Source organism: Anguilla anguilla, chromosome 17 (assembly GCF_013347855.1).
Source record: "Anguilla anguilla isolate fAngAng1 chromosome 17, fAngAng1.pri, whole genome shotgun sequence".
NCBI classification, from domain to species: domain Eukaryota; kingdom Metazoa; phylum Chordata; class Actinopteri; order Anguilliformes; family Anguillidae; genus Anguilla; species Anguilla anguilla.
The window spans coordinates 15,747,326-15,768,955 of NC_049217.1; the positions used below are offsets into that span (position 1 = coordinate 15,747,326).

At 43.3% G+C, this 21,630-nt stretch overlaps 1 protein-coding gene across 1 annotated transcript; it reads left to right on the forward strand.

Moving 5' to 3' along the window:
• Positions 1-836: 836 nt before the first annotated feature.
• On the forward strand, positions 837-15,653 carry bcat2 (branched chain amino-acid transaminase 2, mitochondrial). Its single transcript, XM_035399294.1, has 11 exons — positions 837-988; positions 1,881-1,955; positions 3,363-3,563; positions 4,087-4,197; positions 6,284-6,403; positions 7,126-7,289; positions 12,192-12,334; positions 13,284-13,369; positions 13,670-13,810; positions 14,355-14,429; positions 14,591-15,653. The coding sequence occupies exons 1-11, from the start codon at positions 971-973 to the stop codon at positions 14,630-14,632; spliced, it is 1,176 nt and encodes a 391-aa protein (XP_035255185.1). The 5' UTR covers positions 837-970; the 3' UTR covers positions 14,633-15,653.
• The last annotated feature ends 5,977 nt before the right edge of the window (positions 15,654-21,630 follow it).

Sequence of the window (21,630 nt, forward strand, 5' to 3'; positions counted from 1 at the left end):
ACACACGTGGTATTCTGTTGAACCCATTAAATAAGCAGACATACTAATCCAGCTACGATTTTTTTGTTGATGCAAAATATCACGCGTCTATTACCAACCCACCCAAATGGCGTAATCGTGAGTTGATCTACGAAAATACCGGCTCTAAAGCCATTACCCTGAAAGCAGCGGCAACTCCCCCACATAGACCAATCGACTCTCTCTTCACCTCGAATGAACCCATTCGACCTAGAGTTGCCAGATTCCCTGTTTCAAACCGCACTGAACGGTTTTCAAAATAATTTGCACAGGTCCGGTTTGTGGTCCCAACTGGACTCGAATGTACTGTGTGAATAACTGGTTGATTAAATGTACCGTTAGTTTGTAATGAATTCGTGTCTCAGCTACCCCGGTCCGCGATCCATTCTGTTATTCCCATTACAAAATATTTCCCCGTGCAGGTTGTCTAGTGACTGCTATTAAATTTGGCAACCGTAACTCGACCCCTTAGTTTGATCCAATAGCAAGTGCAAATGCGCACACGCCTACCATCAGACCGGCATTAACCCGTTAAGTGCCCTTCTCATGTGGACCTTGATATTTTCCATGACTTTAAATAAAGGGCATTGAAAATCATATGTAGCCTACAATCAATCAGATTCAGTATCTACCTCTGTTCTCGCACACACTAGAATATCCCCGTCATATCGTTTTGAATATTCAGCTAAGATAACACCGTATACAGCAAGCGCACATAAATGTATAGAAATGATTAACCTAGATGCGAAAATAATTAACACGATACTGTTTAGCGTTTAATATCAATTAAGCCAGGTTTTGACAGATGGTTTCACCGAGAAATTGTCAAAATGTGTTTCGATTTAAGTGAAGGTGAAAACGTCATCGGCTACGTCCAATCCGGAACGCAGCGCGTCGCTGCTTTCGGCATTCGCTTCCACTCGGACGCATATCCATTCAATACGAAGCGGCAATGGCAGCACTGAGGACGGTGAGTCCAAAGATCATTTCTCCCGGCCGCTCTTTATCCCTCCCCGGCTATCTGTGTCAATAATTTACTAAAACGTTACGCAGATTTGTTTGCCTGTAGTAGAAAGTTTGGCTATAATGACCTTTTATCTTGCAGCTATCTATTTTTTTATTTATTTGCAATCTCTCCTTCATACGGACTGTAGCATAGCCTACTAGCTTGCCAACTAGCGCTGGTGATGTACGATGTGAGTCTCCGAGAAACGTCGTTAGCTAACATTAGCCAGCAAAGCGGAAGTTAACTTTTAAGCATCAGTTACGCAGCTATGATCTGATGCAATAAGACCACATTGCAAACCTGCCAGCAAGATGCGATTTCCAGTATTGGTGGTTACGGGCACAAATATTAATCTACCGCTATGTAAAGCGTTACAAAAACCAGCTTGCCGATAGCATCGTCTACAGTTTATAATGATGCTTGATATGCATTACTTCACTCAATAGATCGGGTTGATACAGTCCTGAGAGTAGTAGATACTAGCGTCTTTAAATCTGTGAATGAGCTTCGAATTTATGATGTGTAAACAGCTGTTTGGACTTGACAACAGAGGTCAACTTGCACCGCATGTACGTAGCTACTCGCGAAGTGAAACTACACAACAAAGATTACAGTAGCTACAGCAGCACTGACACGCAGGGTGGCGATGACCCACATACTGTCAGTGTAGGAAGGAGGAGAGGGCAAGGGAACTGTAAACATATTTCTCCTTTAACCTTGGACATGAAAAACCACATAGAGCATTGCGTGTAAATGCGTGGTCTATTTTTAAAATCACTTTGCTGTGTACTCTGTACACGTGGACTGAGGGCTCTCGTAATTCAGTTGAATGCTGAAATGTATTCCTCCTCCTCAGGCACTCCATAGACGGCTCAGTCGACCCTTCCCCCTGACCTTGGGGCCCTTGCGTTGGGCCAGCTCCTCTTTCAAGGTAATGAAACAAAGCTAATTGTTATTTGACCGGCTTCCTGTTCCTGCACACCTCAAAGGCAGGCTGCGTGTTAAAGATTTACTGCCTGCGCACAGACAGGATCTGGGCCCTCAGGCTCAGTCTGGGTACTGTTAGAATGCATGGGTGGCCTTGCAGTCGTCGTTCGCCACCCCCGCAACAGCTTCCGCTGTCTGTGCTGGTGTGTGACAGAACGGCCTATCTCCTGCTCTCTCCCCCTCTCTGCCCTTTTCTGTCCCCGTCTCTCTCCCTCTCCCCCTTTCCCTCTCTCTGTCTCTCCCTCTCCCCATTTCTCTCTTTCTCTCTCTCCCCCTTTCTCTTTCTCCCTCCCTCTCCTCTCTCCCCTTTCTCTCTCTCTTCTTCCCTCTCCTCTCCCTCTTTCCCTCTCTTCTCTCTCCCTCTCTCTGCCCCTCCTACTCCTCCCTCTGTCCCTCCCTCTCCTCCCTCTTCTCTCTCTTTCTTCTGTTCCCTCTGCCCCTCCCACTCCTCTCTCTCTCTTCCTCTCTCCCTCCCTCTCCTCTCTCTCGTCCTCTCCGTCTGCCCCTCCCGCTCCTCTCTCTCTCTCTCTCCTCTCTCCCTCTTTCTCTCTCTCTCTCTCTCTCTCTCTCTCTCTCCCCCCCCTTCTCTCTCTGAAGCTGCTGTGTAGACTCTACCCAGGTCTAAGTGGGCAGACCGTTCTTTGGAAGGGGGGGTGGGGGCACAGAACTGTTTCCTGCATGGAGGACAGCCTATAGCCCCCCACTGCCCAAAGGTCAGGGGAACTGCAGTTGAGGGTCCTGCACTGCATCATTTCCACTGGCAGGTTCTGGCATAGAGCGTATCCCAGAATTCACTCAGAGTGTGTTTTTGTCAAAGTGAGTAGACTGTAAAAAACACCTTTCAGACTGTCACAGGCTCACAGCTCTGTAGTTTTGTCAATCACTTCTGAAACAGTCAGTGTTGCTTTTGAAAAATCAATGTTTATCTATTGTCTAAAGTACACATGAGCGGTATGTGCTAAAGTAGAACTGGCAAACTTTGTGTTTGGGCTAGCCAGTGTGGCAATTTGGAACAGAAGAAAACACCATATAGAAAACACTGGCCCAACTGATGTTGTGAAGTGGTTGTTGATTCGCTCAAGGGGTAAACTGGAATATATGTATTATTTGTTAATGAATAATGTCACAGTATTTAGAACTAACTGATGCTTACAGGATTGCTTGTGTTCAGCAGGAGAAGGAAAATTGGCTATGAATTTTTGAGGATGGCTCTTATATTTTAGGAATTATGTTTTGAACTGATGAATAAAATGTGATTTTAAAAATCAAGTCTCTGTCTTTCTCACTCTCTCTCTCTCGCTCTCTTGCTTGCTCTCTCTCTCTCTCTCTCTTTCTCTCCCCCCCCCCCCAGGCGTCAGAACTGACGATCGAGCGCAGTGGAGTGATAAGGCCCAAACCCGACCCTTCCACGCTTGTGTTTGGGAAGCAGTTCTCCGACCACATGCTGACCATCAACTGGTCAGAGAAAGGGGGCTGGGAGCCGCCCCAGATAAAACCTTTCCAAAATCTCTCCCTGCACCCCGCCTCCTCTGCTCTGCACTACTCCATAGAGGTGAGGGAGGGGAGGGGAGGGGCCAGGGCTGGGGCGGGGGCAGGACAGGACGGTTCAAATGGTGCTGTGTTCTGGAGTCTCCATCTCATAGTCACTGCACACTGGATTTGAAATGAAACAGTGAATATGAGGTTAAAGTGCAGACTGTCAGCTGTAATTTGAGGGTATTTACATCCTTATTGGGTGATCCATGTAAGAATGTTTTATATGTACCCCCCCCCCCCATTTTAGGGGACCAAAAATAACTGGACAAATGACCATATATGGGCCCTCATATTTTCAATTTTGGTAGGCCTGAAGCCTCATTATGAAAAATGTAAAAAGACTCATTTTAATTGGTATTGCAGCCCTTTTTAAGTGGTTTGAATGGCCATAATCTGTTTATTGAAGTTAGCAACCAGTTTGTACCGGCTGAAGTCAAATGTGTAATTTGCTTCTTTAATTGATCGTTGAGTAACTACAAATCCCAGCAGCCCCATGCAGCTGTGTAGGCCGTGCCCTGATGTGTCGTGTTAAATCTCAGCTCTTTGAAGGGATGAAGGCCTTCCGGGGAGTGGACAACCACATCCGCCTCTTCAGGCCCATGCTGAACATGCAGAGAATGTTCCGGAGTGCGGAGCGGAGCTGCCTGCCCGTGAGTGGGACCCTTCCTCCGCCCGTCCCCTCCGCCCGTCTCCCGTCACACCGCTGAAGGAAGCCCTTACCGCCAAACACACTTCAGCCTCTTCTGCACACCTCCCCGACAGCTGCCTCCCTACACCCCCCCCCCTCCTCCCCCCAACACCCCTGTTTCTCTCATTAGCGTGTGGTGCTGTAATACAGCGCTGCCAAATGCACTTTAGCGTCTCTCAGCTGATTAGCCCTCAGTGCCTGGTGACAAACGGCACAGAGCGGCCCTGGTTTGTGCTGCGGTAACGCGCCGCACGCGTGATACCGAGCGCTGGGCTGTTTGCTTGTGTGTTCTGATAGGACACACGAGCCAGCAGTGCGCAGTGCTCTGCTGTACAGATCCGAGCATGCTGCACTGGTGTTTCCACTTCACTGTGGTGTGTGCATGCGTGTGAGTGTGTGTGTGTGTATTTACATGTGTGTGTGTATATATATGTGTGTATATGCATGTGTGTGCATATATTTGAATGTGTGTATGTACAGTATGTGCGTATGTGCCTGTGTGTGAATGTACAGCACTGTGCAAAAGTGAAAGACCACCCTTTCGTTTATTCAGTTTCCAGTCAATTCAATTTGTGGGGAATTCAGTTCAAATTTTTTCTTTTCAGTGTCAGACAATAATGCGGGAAACATATATTTAACAAAAATGCAGAAAAGCCTCCATAACCAATATGTAATATCAGATCTGTGAGTATTTGTTCACTCTTTCTTTTGTGCACCCTACTACCACTTTAAGACCTCCATCCTTCCAATCAACAAACCAGTTACAGCCGTGTCCTCCTAACAAAAGCTATTGAGAAGTTATGTTAGAAGCCTTTGTCTTCAAAAGTGACTCTAAAATACAATCAAGCAGCTTTCCAAACACACCTTAGCAGCCTTGCAGATTTAGTTTTTTCTTGTTATGTTTTTACATGAATTAAAACATACTTCATGGCTAAACTAAATTCTAGTCAAAGTTTATATTTTCTTCCATAGTGTTGAAAAAAATGTATTGAAAAATTGGAAAACCAGTGTAGCCCCGGAACTGGAATAATGGAAGACTTTAATGTCCTGTTATTTAAAGGTTGAGAAGCTTATAGCCAAAGAACGAACTGGTAATCTGTGACTTTCTGACCTCTACCCCCACCCCCCCGATAAGTGCTCATTTTAACTTTGCATTATTCCATTTTAAATGATTTATGTCTGCTGTTATTTATGTTTTGTATGATGTATATTTTATTTTGTATAATACATTTTAAAAAGAAGATCGAGCTGCTGGTGTTCCAGAACATGGGAATGACCACTGCAGAGTCCAGACCTCAACATCAGCGCATATGTTTGGGATTCTGACTGATCCAAGGGTGGACGCACTGCATACTGAAAGATTATATGATGTGCATCGTTGTGCAGGTTTCTGTGTAGTTTCATGTTAAATAACATGTTTACTGCATTATTTTCTGACTGAAAAATAAATAACTTGCACTTCATGTCTGCTTTCTCTGGACAGTGAATAAAAGAAAAAGGGTGGCCTCTGACTTTTGCACGGTGCCGTATACACGTGTGTGTTTATGTGTGTGTGTATGTGCAGGTGTTTATATGTGTGTGTGGGCATGTGTGTGTGCGTGCGTGCATGTACAGTGAGCTCCATAATGTTTGGGACAAAGACACTTTTTTTTTTCTCGATTTGGCTCTGAAGAGATGAGGAAAAATTTGTTGAAATACATCAGTATGGAAAGGGTAACAAAGCCATTTCTAAGGCTCTGTGACTCCACTGATTACATAGTGGGAGCCGTTATCTCCAAATGAAGAACACTTGGAACAATGGCAAATTATCCAAGGGCACAGTGACAACTCATCCAGGGAGTCACAAAAGATCCCAAAAGAATGTCCAAAGAATTTTAGGCCTCTACCCTCAGCTAAGGTGTGTGTGTATGTGTGTATATACGTGTGTATGTGTGTGCATGTGCGTATGTACATGTGCATGTGTGTGTATGTGTGTGCATGTGCGTATGTACATGTGCATGTGTGTGTATGTGCTTGCGTGTGATCCTGGGCGGTCTCTCTCTGTGCAGCTCTTTGATAAGGCGGAGATGCTGGAGTGCATCCGGAAGCTGGTGGAGCTGGATCAGGAGTGGGTCCCGTACTCCACCGACGCCAGCCTCTACATCCGACCCACCTTCATCGGCACTGAGGTGAGAAGGGGGAGTAAGTGCCAAACCTGCCGCTCTACCCGCTACTGCACCCGCCGCTTTACCCACTGCTCAACTCAGTTGCTGTTCAACCTGCTGCTGAACCCACTAATGAACCAGCTAATAAACCCACTACTGAACCCTCTACTGAACTCTTTACTGAACCCACTACTGAACCCTCTACTGAACTCTCTACTGAACCCACTACTGAACCCTCTAATGAACCCTCTACTGAGCCCACTACTGAACCCACTAATGAACCTTCTACTGAGCCCACTAATGAACCCTCTAATGAACCCTCTACTGAGCCCACTACTGAACCCTCTAATGAACCCTCTACTGAGCCCACTAATGAACCCTCAACTGAACCCTCTAATGAACCCTCTACTGAGCCCACTACTGAACCCTCTAATGAACCCACTACTGAGCCCACTACTGAACCCGCTAATGACCCCTCAACTGAACCCAGTAATGAACCCTCAACTGAACCCACTAATGAACCCTCTACTGAACCCACTACTGAAACAGCTAATGAACCCGCTACTGAACCCGCTAATGAACCCACTACTGAACCCTCTCTAACACCTGGCCTGACAGTGGAATGTGCTCACACCTCTCTGTAATAATGACGCTATCAGTGCGGAATGTACTGTAAGAAACATGGCGGGAACAGTGTGCCAGCGTGCGGTTTTCAGTTGAGCTGACTCCGCCCTCTTCTCTCGCAGCCTTCCCTGGGGGTGACACGGGCCGGCCACGCCCTGCTCTACGTGATCTTGGGCCCCGTGGGGCCCTACTTCGCCACGGGGGCCTTCAACCCCGTGTCCCTGCTGGCGGACCCCAGCTTCGTCCGGGCCTGGAGGGGGGGCGTCGGGGAGTACAAGATGGGGGGGTGAGTAAACATCTCCGCATTGGTCTCTGTTACACCGCGCGGCGTCTTTCTCAGAGCCCGAATAAAAGGTAATGCTCAGCTCTTTTCAGGTTTCGTTCAACGATTTTCCCGTGAAGCTTTATTTCCAGAGCTGTAGGAAATGAAACTTACTGTCTGTCTGTCAGATTTATGTCGTAATCTTATAATTGCTTCTAGGTTTTTAGTGCGCATTGCATTATGGGTGCTTGACAGAGTTGTCTTGAATTGCCGTCCTCAGTTGGCACCCTGCCTATACAAGATGATGATTTATTAGGAGTAACTGGTGTGTAGTTTAACAGTAAAGCACATCCCTAGGTTATGTGTTGGCACATGTCACATTTAACTGTCAAAAAGGCCAGGCTACTGTACTGACATATCAAATTTGTGATATTAATGCAGTGTGTGATTACATTCATTTATCTTAATAGTGTAAACTCCATTGTTACGTTTAGATCATTACCTTTGTGTACCTCAATTTCTACCTCACAACAAAGAGGTTGCCATAGATTAGCACTGATCTCCCAACACTGCCACCTCCTGGTGTCCTCCAGGCTCCAGCATCTCCCTGTTGTAGCCTTTTGATGGAGGGGTTCATTAGTACTTAAGTAATACTGTTCAGTTGCCCATGTTGTTAACTTTGATATAAATGGCTAGATTTGCTTAAAGGGAAACTCCATCCAAAAACCCAACAGTCTTACCCTTGGTATAATTGGTGTGAGCTTTGTTTCTTGTGTCAAGCCCGAATATGTCCTCTGTATAAGCAGAAGACCATTTGAATTCATTATACAACTGTAATATAACTTCCTATCCTAACAGGAAATGGAGGTGTCTTTTGAGTTGTTATACTGTACTGTGTGCCAAATCTCTGGCATTCTCTATATTTCTGAAATCACAATCATAGTTTTGAAGACATAACTGGAGGTTTGGAGTATTGTTTTAGTCGCATCTGAACTGCAGCCTCCGCCAAATTTTTTTGAATCCGTTCTCTACAATCGCTCCCTTGCAGCCCCGTAGGCCTAACAAAGTCAACGAACTGTGAATATGGCGTTGATGAAAACCGCGTCCACTAACGTCGCGTATCTGATTATCAGCCCTTATCTCTGGCTGTCGATTGGATAAACAGATGGCCTTTTAGCTTGGTGCTTATCTAAGGGTTGTTAGTGTTTACCTCCACATTTAGCTGCGCTGTCTCTGTTTTCCCGTGTAGCCGTATATACAGTCTGGACAGGTTCTCACATGGTAAACTCAGACAGACCGGTGACCAATAAGCAGATAAGCAGGTCACTCGTCTGTCCGTGCATTTGCATAAACCTGTTGCCCTTTACAAAGGAGGGGTCAAGCAGTCCAGCTGTATCTGTCAGGATAACATTTATTGTCAGGATGAACCGGAGTTTGTGCGTATGCAGCAGTGCTACTTGGCATGCATGAGTCAGACGCCGAATTAGCAGGAGTGTCGTGGGTGTGGCGCATATGGCAAGCCATTTTAGCTTTAATTTCTAGAGGATATCGCAAATACAATCCTAAGTAGTTAGAATGCAAATTCTTGATATCAGAAATTCAATTGTAACTAGTTATAATTCAAGCGTTTTCCCCATTCATTTCAATGGGACCTTTCATTTTTGATATCAAGAATTGAATTTTAACTAGTTAAAATTGAATTCATGATATCAGAAATAGGTATTTTAACTAGTTGAAATTATATTGTTGATATCAGTAATTGATTTTCTGATATCAGAAATTGGCTATTTTAACTAGGTCAAATTCCAACTCCCATTGAAATGACTGAGAAAAACGTTTTAAATCTGACTAGTTAAAATAGAATTTCCGATATCAAGAATTGGCATTTTAACTAGTTAAAATTTAATTTCCGATATCAATAATATGCATTTTAACTCGAACAAATAATATATGTTTCTGAAATCAGGAGTTTATGTTGACATGTATCGCGTCTTTAAAATAGACCCGCTTTTCCTTTGTATCGTTCTACGTGTGACGGTCTGTTTACCTGCTATTTACCAAAACACGTGTTGCTACATGTTCCAGTATCCAGTTTCTGTGCATGCACCGAAACATTTGTATGATGGGCTAGCTCCGACCATGGCTTCATGTCAATGCAATCTCAACAAACACCTAAAGAAAACATTTTGGCTAGTTAGGTCCACGGTGCGTTTTTGCTAACTGGTAGTAGAGAAAGGTTAGGTGTTAAACCAAGCCATGTCCCCTTTTCCCAGGAGAAATGTATTCTGAAAAGCAGGTTTGCACACCTCCCAAAATGCAAATACTAATCCGGAGAGTTGACAGGTTGCATGGCAACCTGGAAAAACTTGCCTTTCAGGAATTTCGTTTTCAGTGCATGAAAGTGCTCATAGATTATTGTGTGACTGCTAGCTACATTTACAGTGACCTCCAAAAGTATGGCAGCGGTACCGTGAAATTTTTTATTAAGATATTTGGATTTCAGGTCAAATGATGAATGTGAATTGTCTTTTCATATTTTAGAGCTGGGGTCCCCAGTCTTATCCAGAAAGGGCCAGTGTGGGTGCACACACCTGATCCTGATTCTACTAATCAAGGTGCTTAGCAATGACTCTAGTGATTGAGTAGTTGAATCAGGTGTGTGCACCCACACTGACCCTTTCTGGAACCCCAGCTGTAAAACATGAAAAGCACCTAATTAAGAGAAATTAACAGCTTGTTAAAATTCTGGGATTGCTGTTGAGGTTGGAATGAAAACCAGCATACACAGGGGTCCCCCAGGACCGAGTTTGAGAACCACTGTACTATGCTTTGGCACATACTGTTTATCTGGAAGTTTCTTGGGTGCCACAGGGCCTAAGGCACCACGTTTTGATAAGGGGTGCCCAAAATGGCTGTCTTGGGTCAGTTCTTTCTAGCCAGACGGTCAAGATGGTGGTCCACACACTTGTGGGTCAATTTGAATGCATAATTTCAAAAGAACAACGTAGAGGCTCAATTAATAACAAACAAACTGTTCACTGAAAATAATTAAGTGCGTACCTGCCGTAGAACGACAACTCAAATTGATGCAGTCGACCCAAATATTGCACAAGGTGTAACTTCAAGTGAAGTAATTAAAAATTCTGCATTCAAAACACTTTTTTTCCTGGCAGTAGAGCTGGTAATACTGCAGCCTGATTTCTCTGACTCATATACTCCTGTCTTTATTCGACTGTGCCAGAGTCAAGCAGGTTGTGTGTGTCTCTTGACCGATGGGGGGCGGTTCACTCCCCCATGAAGACTACGGCATGTAGCGCTTCAGCACTTCTGCTAACCAGTGCCCAGATGCTATTCCACTAGTCTCGCAGTTCTCTCAGACTGTATCTCAAACTTCCAGAGGTCTGACGTGGTCAGGACCATAGAGCAATACTGCGGACTAAAACTAGCAAAATTGGACAAGGAGTATTTTAACGTTTCTTTTTCTATTGTGAATGCTGCAGTTTTGTAAATTGCAAGCCAGCGATTGTTACCGGGGATAACGATAGCTAGTTCCATCCTGGTGTCACTGCTAGCTGTCTAGCTAACCGGCTGTCTAACTGTTGTCCACGCTTAGCTCGTTGCATCCTAGCTTGATTCAAGTCATATCACAGCAGGGGTGGGATCTCAGTACAGAAATTTCTATGGTGGGGAATCGAATCCCCGCATGAATGGGGGGGTGTGTGGCTGGGAGTTTATGGGTTAGAACTCAACTGCCTTGTCTAGTCTCCCCCGTTGCCGAATTAGTGATCTTGGCAGGCAGGGGGTTCTGGTGCAGCGGGGTGTTGAGCTGTGCAGTGCTCTTGGGACAGGAGACAGTATTCCGGGGCCTGTGGGTGAGAGCCAAGAAGCTGACGGCTGTGTTTTGGACAGGCCCCAGCCTGTTTGGGCTCCCCTCGTCCACCAATCCAGTGGCCTTTTCATGTTGACTCCTGAGAGGTGAAAATTACAGCAGGAACAGAAATGCAGACTGACGGGTTGGAGAATTCCTCAAAAGTTAGCTAAAGTAAGAGTTCTGATTGGCTGTATCGACGGGGACCACCCAACCAGGATCAGGAGAGAAAGGGTGGATGTGGTCTAGGTACGCTGTATAGAAGAGCATGGAGAAAGATTTGGGGCCGCTTAAAGGGAACCCCGCCTGTTAAGACTTGTAGGGCTTAATATGTTGTAAATGCCCTCAACTATGGAAATGTGTTGTGAAAACCACACAAAAGATTTCAGTTATTTATAAAAACCCCAGCCTTTAATAGAAATTTTGAACTATGGAGGTCGCCAATATTTTAGACGCGCAGTGCACTTTGGGTAGATGACGTAAAATGGTTGCTCTGAAAGTTAACTCAGTTGTTTTGACCAGTTTATGTTATCACCGGTTTATGCTCACATCGTAACGTTATTATTGATTCATGTTATATACACACGTTCACTAAGTATTAATTTTACAGAATCGGACATTTTAATATGGAAATTATTTTTAAAGAGTAACAAAATGGCTACTTTTCCACTAGACTGAAAATGATGGTTGTTTGTTATGTGGTGGAATTCCGTCCTTGTTGTTGGACATCTCTGACAGGGAGTCTCTTTTTTTCTGTCCTGAGCTCTGGATTAAGTTTTTCAGAGTTGCACTTTGTTTAGCATTTAGCATTTAGCTGAAGCTTTTAGCGACGGTTAGAAGGTGCGTTTAGCACAACTAAATATAACCACCATTGCCATGCTTTTAAACAAACCTGCAATATAATGGGGGGAGGAGGGTGGTTATTTAAGTAAATCTAGACTGAGAATGTTGGGTTTCTGTCTCTGTGGTGACCACCTACTGTCCCTTTCTCCCTCTTTTTCTGGCTGTTCTCTTCTGCTCTTTTCGTGCGTCTCTCTCTCTCTCTCTCTCCCGCTCAGGAACTATGGGCCGACGATCGCGGTGCAAAGCGAGGCGGTGAAGCAGGGCTGCCAGCAGGTGCTGTGGCTGTACGGAGACCGCGAGGAGATCACCGAGGTGGGCACCATGAACCTCTTCATCTACTGGACCACCAAGAAAGGAGGTGAGGGCGAGTAAACCGCACCTCTGTGTGCAGAGGCCCCGTCCACTCTGTGTGCAGTGACCCCGCCCACTCTGTGTGTGTGTGCAGTGAGAACCCGCCCACTTTCTCTGTGTGTAGTAAAAACCCCCCCCCACCCCACCCACTCTGTGCAGTGTGCCACACTTTTTGCCGTTCCCTTCATACATGTTCCCTTGACAACATTTTCAACATGCTTTGTCTCCCCCTCCTGGTTGTGCATACATACATATATACATACATACACACAGACATATATACATACAGACATATATACGTACATACATAGTGTGCATGTGTGTGTGTATGTATGTTTTTTTTACAGTGTACAGGAGCTGTCAGACTCTGCTCTGATGAAGGCCAAACCGCAGAAATATTAAGATGCTCACCAAATTTTAACAATACGTTAACAAAAGCACAAACAAAAATTTCTATTTTTTTTTCGTGCTGAGAAGCACACCCACCCTATGTGCCTGTCGCTTCTCTTCATGTTTGTGTGAACAAATATGTTTGGAATAGTTTGGGTATCTGAGTGTACAGAGAACTTTGTGTCCCTGTTTAGTTACATTGTGGGTGTACATACAGTGTGAACAATGTAATGATTGTGTATTTTTTTTGTTTTGTATAATGTATAAATTGAGTTGTTCTGTACTACTGAATGAATGCATGTGTGTATTGTTTGAAACTTGTCAGCCTCTCTGTGTGAGCAATATTGATTTGTGTTTATTTGGAGTCACTTGTCAGTATAAAGTGAAACTTGTCTGCATGTCTGTCCTTCTAGAGAGGCTGTGTGTATACTGTTTGAATCGTGTCTGTCTGTCTGTCCTTCTAGAGGGGCTGTGTGTATACTGTTTGAATCGTGTCTGTCTGTCTGTCCTTCTAGAGGGGCTGTGTGTATACTGTTTGAATCATGTCTGCCTGTCTGTCCGTGTAGAGAAAGAGTTGATCACTCCACCTCTGGACGGAATTATACTCCCGGGAGTCACCAGGCAATCTCTGCTGGATTTGGCCCGAGAATGGGTGAGAGAGAGGGGAGGAGGGGAAGAGAGGGAGGGAGGGAGAGAGAGAGGGGATGAGGGGGATAGAGGGAGGAGGGGGAGAAAGGGAGGAAGAGGAAGTAAGGGAGGGTGAGAGAGAGGGAGGGAGGGAGGGTGAGAGAAAGGGGAGGGGGGAGAGAGGAGGGAGAGGGAGGGAGGGTGGAGGAGTAGAAACGAGGTGGGCCTGACAGAGGCCGCCCGCTGTTTGAAGTCCTAGGCGGTGACGTTGACGCTGTTGCCCCTGGCGACCGTCGGCGTGACGACGTGTGCCCCTCTCCCGCAGGGCGAGTTTAAAGTGACGGAGCGCACCCTGGACATGAAGGAGCTGCTGCAGGCTTTGGACGCTGGCCGGGTTCTGGAGGTGTTCGGGTCTGGAACCGCCTGCGTCGTCTGCCCCGTCGGCAGCCTGCTCTACAAAGGAAAGGTACTGGCTGCCCTCATCATCATCATCATCATCATCATCATTATCATCATCATCATAATAATAATAATAATTATAATAACAATAATGCATAGTTAATGGCAAGCCTTTATGTACCCCAAGGCACAGAATCCTGTCCATCTTGTTTTTACATTGTTTTAACTCATGTACATGTATAGATGTATACAGCAATAAATGAGTTGGACAGCAGGGTTGGTTTTGAAAGAGAAGGATGCTTCTCGTTTAGAAGAAGTTAAAATGGGCGTAATTAAGGTGCAGTGAAAATGGACTTGCTTTCCACGGTCCCAGGGCACTCCGGATTGCGGAGGGAGAATTCGGTTTGAAAGGCCTTTATTTGTTCGGTGTGGCCATTGACATATCAAAAGTGGGCGAAAGAGATTGGATTTGGGTTGCGCCTTTTGATCTTTACAGGGAAGGGGGGCGGGGTTTGCCTCAATCGCCGCCCATGCGCAGTGCCCGTCTTCACCACTTCCTGTCCGTTCCTGTCGTGTTAATCCTACGTTTTCTTTCAATCTTTGTTTTAAAGACCTATGAAATTCCGACCATGAAGAACGGTCCAGACCTGGCCAAACGATTCTACCAGGTGCTCACGGACATTCAGGTGTGTACCGTGTGACTCCAGCATGGCTTCATTACGCATAGTGCAGTTCTGTTATTTTCATACTGAAAATGTCTTCTCCCTTCTTTTTCTCCACTCCTTCCCGCTCTTCCTTGATTCTTCCCGCTCGTTCCCCCTGATTACCCGTCCTCTTCCGGGTGCAGTACGGAAGGACGAAGTCTGACTGGGCGCCGTTGGTGATTTAGCTGATCTGTCTGTGAAGGTCACCTGTCAGTCAAGGCCAGCTTCACTAATCACTACAAAGGATTGGAACTTCTGGACTCCCAGCTCCGCCCACCACTGCACTTTCACTGATTGGCTGAGTGGCTGAGATGGGCGGGTTCTGTGTGTCTTGGAGGCAGTTGGACTGCAACTGCCGTCCGTTTCATTCTCCTCGTTAACTTTAAAAAGGGATAGGTGTTAGCAAGTCTCCACGCCTGCTCTCTGTGCACTGGGGAAATAGGTTTCCGTTTCAGTGTAAATATGTATTTTTTCTGAACTGTACAGCGCAAATCATTTCTTATTCACTCATTACTCCATGAAATAACAGGACAGGACGCTGTCTCTACGCTATAGGAAAGCACTAAAGTGCAACTAAAACAGACAAACAAAACGTTAATGTGAAATTGCACAATGAGTGCATTTATGCAGCAATGGTAGTACTGTATTACACTGGTGTTACACAAACAGCTGTATTTTCCCCTTAAATTTACATTTTTAACAAGAACCCATATGCAGTTTAATTTTTTAAAAAGTATATATACAAAGGACAGACAGAAGTGCAGTAATTTATCAGATTATTTTTGATGTTCAAACGTCGCAGGTTTGAATGCAGAAGTGTTTTTCGACAATGAGTGTCAGCATCGCCGGGGTTACTATCCATTATTGAAGGTTTTGTCTTCTTTTCTGAAAACTATGATGTTGTCAGAACTTGAATAAGATAACTTTTTGGATAACTTTATTTATGAACATATATATTTAACCTGAGGTGCTTTTTAGCAATGTCACGTAAAAGGGTTTGTGCTGACCCACGTGTTTTAAGCTGTGTAGGGATGTACATATCATATGTATGTGTGCAAATGAGCTGGAGAAAAAAATGGATTATGTACCACTAAGTAAAATGTACTGTCGACCAATACGAGAGGGTGATCAAAAGTCAGATGAAAAGAGACTTAACGCACATACGCACAAAAAGAAACAACATCAACAACAAAACAAAACTAACGGGGAGAGAAGATGGGACGTGGAACATTGAGCAATCTTGGAAGTATGAGGACTGGACTTGAAACTGCTCTTCAGACAGACGCTGTTAGCTCCGCTGCACTTGCCGTTGTGCTGCTGCAAACCCGTTGTCTGTTGTGTGTGAACAGTGTGTAGTGCTTTTAAGACTCCAGTTTTAAGTATCGCTAACTTATTTTGTATCGTCCTTGGATCGGTACTGCGGATCGTGGTTTTTCAGTTTTTTTAAAAATGTTTTAAAATTTCGTTGTTTCTTTCATCGGCACTCCTGTCTGTTACCCAGCGACACTCCCGCCTCCCCGCCTGCGGAAGAGCCTCGCTGCACGCAGCGCTCTCTCGCGGCGTGCTCACGCTCCGTGGTTCCCTGTGGTCAGTGGTCCTGTCCTGTCCTCTCGTCAGGACTTAAAGTTGTTACTGAACTCTGCCTCCACTGTATTTTTACAATAAACCTTTGCTTTCTGCTCCATAACTGAGCGCGTGCGGCTGTTCATTTGGTGACGATGATTTGCATTAGCGTTTTGATTTTTGCTCTTTGGTTCAGTTTAAACCACAGAGCTCATGCTCCTGGAGTTGGAGGATTACTGTGTCTGTAGGTTTTTGTGGTTTCCTTTAAATTAGTGGTCAGTTTTTTCATTGGAAAACATTACATTACAGGCTTTTTTATTAGACGCTCTTATCCAGAGCGACTTGCACTTTTGAACTTTTTTACATACACATTTAAACAGCTGGATATACAGTACACTGAAGCAATGTAGGTCAAGCACCTTGCTCAAGGGTACAATGGCAGTGTCCTACCCGGGAATTGAACCTGTGACTTTAGGTTACAAGGCCAGTTCCTTACCCATTATACTACACTGCTGCCTGAAACAGAGATTCAACATTTATTGAATTATCTACACTCCTGGGCAAAAAAAATTGGACCAAGCCCAAAATGGCAAAAATAAAGCTTTTAATGGTCTTAACAACAAATCATTGGTCAGAAAATTAGCAAGAATTCAACAAATGCACTCCTGAGACCTCCCTAAAATAAATTTGAACAATCCTAATGCCTGTCTCCTACATATGATGTTAACCGAAAAATTGCATATTCCCTTTTATTGAACACCAGAGGGTTCTAAATACTTCAGAATAAAGGTAACACCACACTTAGTGGGGCAGCATAGATCAAAATATCATAACAATTGTTCATTTTGTGATAAAAGCACCAAATTTGGCAGATGTGTTGATAGATATATTGGGAACAAAACTGGATATTGGGCCATCACAAACTCGCACCCTGGTGGCCGTGGCAGCCATTTTTCAAAATGGCCACCAGCGGTTGGTCAAACTTTCATATCCCATTGGACCCACATGCAATAACGGACATAATCTAGATCCTATTAACCCTGAGAACCAAATAAAATACTCACTGACAATTCTATGGACTTTTACAAAGTTATTGTTCATTTCATTATATTATAATTTTAATATATAGTGCTGTGAATCAGTTAAAACATGATATTACCATTACAATGTAGGCAGTCAAGTCACAAAAATAAGACTTTTCAATAAACCACAAAATTAGTGCTTACGTGACTTGTGTCTGTAAGCTTACAGAACTTTTTTCCCATACAGACCTGTACTTCAGTGTTAGTTACTAGGTTTTGAGGTTAATAAAACACTGGGGAACGATTTTATGTGTCCTGCGTTTAACATTATAATTCCAGAACCATTTAAAGATGATGTCCTGTTTCGCACGCCAATGTCACGTCCATAACGTTCTAGAGGAAACATTTCTGTAAATCAGGCATTATAAATAATATCATACTGAAACTTCCTATGCAAAGCTACCTTTTATTAAGGTGATATATTATCTATAATTGGTCTCTTTGATCGTATTTTTTGTATTCTATTTAAGCGCTACAGACGGGACTGCTACGGACGTTACATAACTTGGACAATTTATTCTCCAGTCTCCACTGTCTCCACTGTCTGAAGCATCGCGACCAGGCACAAGAGGAAAATAAGAATTATAATATAAATACATCTGTCCTTGCATTGACAACAGGGGGAAATACCATTTCTCAGATCCTGTTCTGGCTGAGTGAAAGCCATAAAAAGTGACTTAAAAAGCATGAAGTTATTTCACATGGCAGAAGTACGGAGACAAAATGGTCATTCCGAGAAGCCGGCTATATTGGCTCTGTTCACTAAAAAGAGACATTCGTTTGGGTCTTTGTTCAATTATACGTTTGTTCCAAGAAATGCGGTTTGAAACTTGCACTTATGTCCTGTGAGTGTGGGACGGATGCAACAGTGCTACTAGTGTCAGTTCTATCATTTTATTTTCTGTAATCTGCTTAATGCATTATAATAATAATTCTATTAATTACCTAAAATGGGGTAAAATAGTTGATGAAAAAGTTCAATTGTTCTAAAATTTGTTATTTATGTGTTGTTCTATATTCTAATTGAATATGTTTAAATTAAGTTAAAATCTACTTTTATTTGAAATAAATACATCAAACAAAATCTTCCTTGGACCTTACATACCTTATTGTAATTAAAAATAAAAACTAAAAGAAATGTACTTTGATGATATTTTGACTATGCATATTTAGTCTATTTCAGACACAGACTGTGTCAAAAAGGTTTGTGCTAAAAGACACAGGGTGTCCAACACACTGGACATTTTCTAATTCACAGCCTGCAAACAAGATAAACTGGGCACTGTGTGTCATCTGCCAAGAAGACCATAATGAGACGCTGACCGACCCGATGCTGACCCGAAGAGGAAGGAAGCTGGGAGCGCATACACGTCGTTAGCTGAAAGTCTCCTGAAAATGAATGAACTGAATGAACTACCCAAAAATATACAGATAGAGAAACTAGATGAAGGTGAGGGGCTTGAAGCTGCTCTGGTTGTCAACAAAGCTCGGTGGCATCAATCGTGCAGGTTGGCATTCAACAAGACAAAGGTTCAGCGGCCCGAGAAGAGAGTTCTGAAGAAATCTAGCAGTACAGGCAACAATGACACCATTGCAGGCCCAAGTAAACGCACCAGGGGACTGAGAAACCAGCACAGGAAGCACTCAGTTTTTTTCTGTTGCAAGCCGGCTGGCACTGATGGTTTACATGAGGCAGCAACATTTCAGCTAGACAACCGAGTTTGGACATGTGCAGGGCTCTTAGAGGACACAGAACTGCTGGCTCGACTTAGTGCAGGAGATATGGTTGCACTTGAATCCAAATATCACAATAAATGCTTGGTGGGCCTCTACAACCGTGCCAGAAAACACAAAACTCAAGAAATGGGGGGAACTGACGAGGAAAAAGTGATATCAGGAATTGCTTTTGCTGAAGTTGTCATGTACATTGAGGAAGCACGCTTTGATGACAGCACTGCACCAGTCTTCAAGATGGCTGATCTGTACAGGTCGAGGATGGAGCAACTTGGCATTAAGCTCGATGCAAATCGAGCTTAATACGATGTAAATCGACATACCTGCCGTGAAGAAGTCACTATCTTGCGCCAGTTGCTATACGACCGGTAATAACATAACATATCGGACCGAAGTGTGCAACGCTGATTTTAGTGTTTATTAATTTCACAGCCGTCTGCAGTACTAATACACGCGATCCGTTGTGTCGTTAGCAAAGTAGCTAACGTTAAACTCGGTGAAAATGGCGAAAGTGGAACTGTCTAAAGTGTGGGTGTATTTTATTTTTATTTCACAAATATGAATGAGTTTCCACCAAAGATTATACAGATGCAAAATAAATAGTTTAATTTTTTTATTTTTAGTTACCCAGCAAGGCAGTGTAATGAGTAAGATGTTTTCAATGAGTCCGAGGGGAAATTTGAACCTGATCTGTGACACTCACACATACAAAAGTGTCGCAGGCAGATGCGCTTGCCAGTGAGGTCCTAGTGTAGCAGGAGACATAGGAACAGCTAAATTTTGCTGTTTTAAACGAGGGCACTTCTGTATGTCATTTTGCGTGTGCATCCGATGAGTCATTAGCAAGGTCGCTAACGTTAAATTCTGTTAAAATGGCGAAAGCGGAACTGTCTAAAGCGTGGGTGTATTTTATTTTAGTGCTTATTAATTTCACAGCCGTCTACAGTATTAGCATTATACACGCGTTCTGTCGTGTCATTAGCAATGTAGCTAACGTCAAACTCAAAATGCCGAAAGCGGAACTCTGTAAAGCGTGGGTGTATTTTATTACTTCAGTGCTTATTCATTTCACAGCCGTCTGCAGTACTAACAAAACATTATACTCTCGGTCTGTCCGTTGTTAGCAAGGTAGCTAACGTTAAACTCGGTTAAAATGGCGAAAGCGGAACTGTCTAAAGCATGGGAGTAATTTTATAACTTTAGTAACATAAGTAGCTATTCCTACTGTTGACTGGCCTGGCCTGTCAATCAATTCACTGTCCAACTGCTGCTTTCCAACTGCCACTTCTCTCAGAAGGGCCACTTCTTTCTCAAGTCAGTTCTTAGCAACATGTCGGTAGGCTATTTGACAATGTCTCACGGTACCCTTGAGTACAGTGTGCACCACAGCTAAGTCCACATACAAATGTCCTGAAATGTGAAGTGCTTGTTCTCTGTAAAGGATTTTTATGTGCAAAGAAGACCTCTAAATCAAGTCAACTCAATTGAACTGGGATGGAGGGTTAGTGCAGTTAGGAAAAAGAAAAATACAAATTTTTACAAATCTTTTATTTTCTTTAACTGTAATTGTACCAATAACTTTACCTAGTCATTTTAACTAGTAGGAACTGTACACTAAATATAGACCTACTTTTTCTGAGGATGACTGCTTATGAGAGTAAAAAATTGTCTTTGGAACCGTCTGAACACTGAGCAACAGTGATTTTTTATATATTTTATTATTATTTATTATTTGTATACTACAGGAAAAAAACCAACTCTGTCGTAAAAACCCACAGGCAAGTAGACCTCATGTCACCTTGCCCTTGCGTTAGCTTTTATGAGAACAATTCAAAAACGTATGCTATGTCACTTATACCACCAATCTTTGGCAGACTTGTTTTCTATCAATAACATCCAACCGGTCTCTGTGTACACCTGTACAAAGGCAGTCCTCTTCAAGCGTTTTTTCACTTTCCTAAAACATTAATAGTTTTGTGGACAGTACTTATATTTGCATAGCTTGAATACTGGCAACATCAGCTGCCCCTGCTGGTTGTCAGGCTCCCAATTCACTTCTAATCATTTTCGGGACTTTCTCGATAATAGTTCCTCAAACTAACGACTGGGGATAATACATCAATGCAATATTTTTTCTTATTAAAGGTATCTGTTTTTGTGAGCTAATAAGCTGTTTTCAGGTTGCTAGCGTTCTCGCTATGCAAATGGGTAAGCTCCACAGAATTACTTGGGTTATACCAAAGTGAACTATCCCTTTAAGGAGAGAACGCACAAAATCTTAAAAAAAACTTTTTTTTAAACCAAAATAACCAAAAGAAGATTGCTGTTATATTTATGGTCATTCAATAAATCCTTTAAAATAACAAATGTGTATGATAGGATAGTGGATTATATTATACACAGCAAAGCATACTGAAATAGAACGTACATAAAAAAAACAACTACAGATAAGAGTGATCTTAACTCTTAACTGTACAAGTAGGACTCAAACATTATGTGCTCTGGTAATTTTTCATTGCATTCTGAAAGACACATTTAGCACTGTTAAAGCATCATATTACAATATAAAGAGCAGTGTCAGTTATCATTGGTTCAGTGTTTCCCCAGTAAATGCAATACATATCTGGGAATACATATCCCAAAGTAAAAATACAGTAATTTCTTAATATAAGAAATAATACTAACAATATAATGCCACTTTTATAAATAAATATTTGGTAAATATTTGGGATGCAGCCACCATTTTAAAAGTAGTTTTCTTTTTCTTTGGCAGGGAGGAGTTGAAGAAACTTTCCCCAGGAGTT

Excerpts from the sequence above, each read along its gene's own strand:
- bcat2 (XM_035399294.1), top strand. Across the intron at positions 1,956-3,362 it reads GGGCCAGCTCCTCTTTCAAG|GCGTCAGAACTGACGATCGA; the intron begins GTAATGAAACAA and ends CCCCCCCCCCAG. Across the intron at positions 7,290-12,191 it reads GGGGAGTACAAGATGGGGGG|GAACTATGGGCCGACGATCG; the intron begins GTGAGTAAACAT and ends TCTCCCGCTCAG.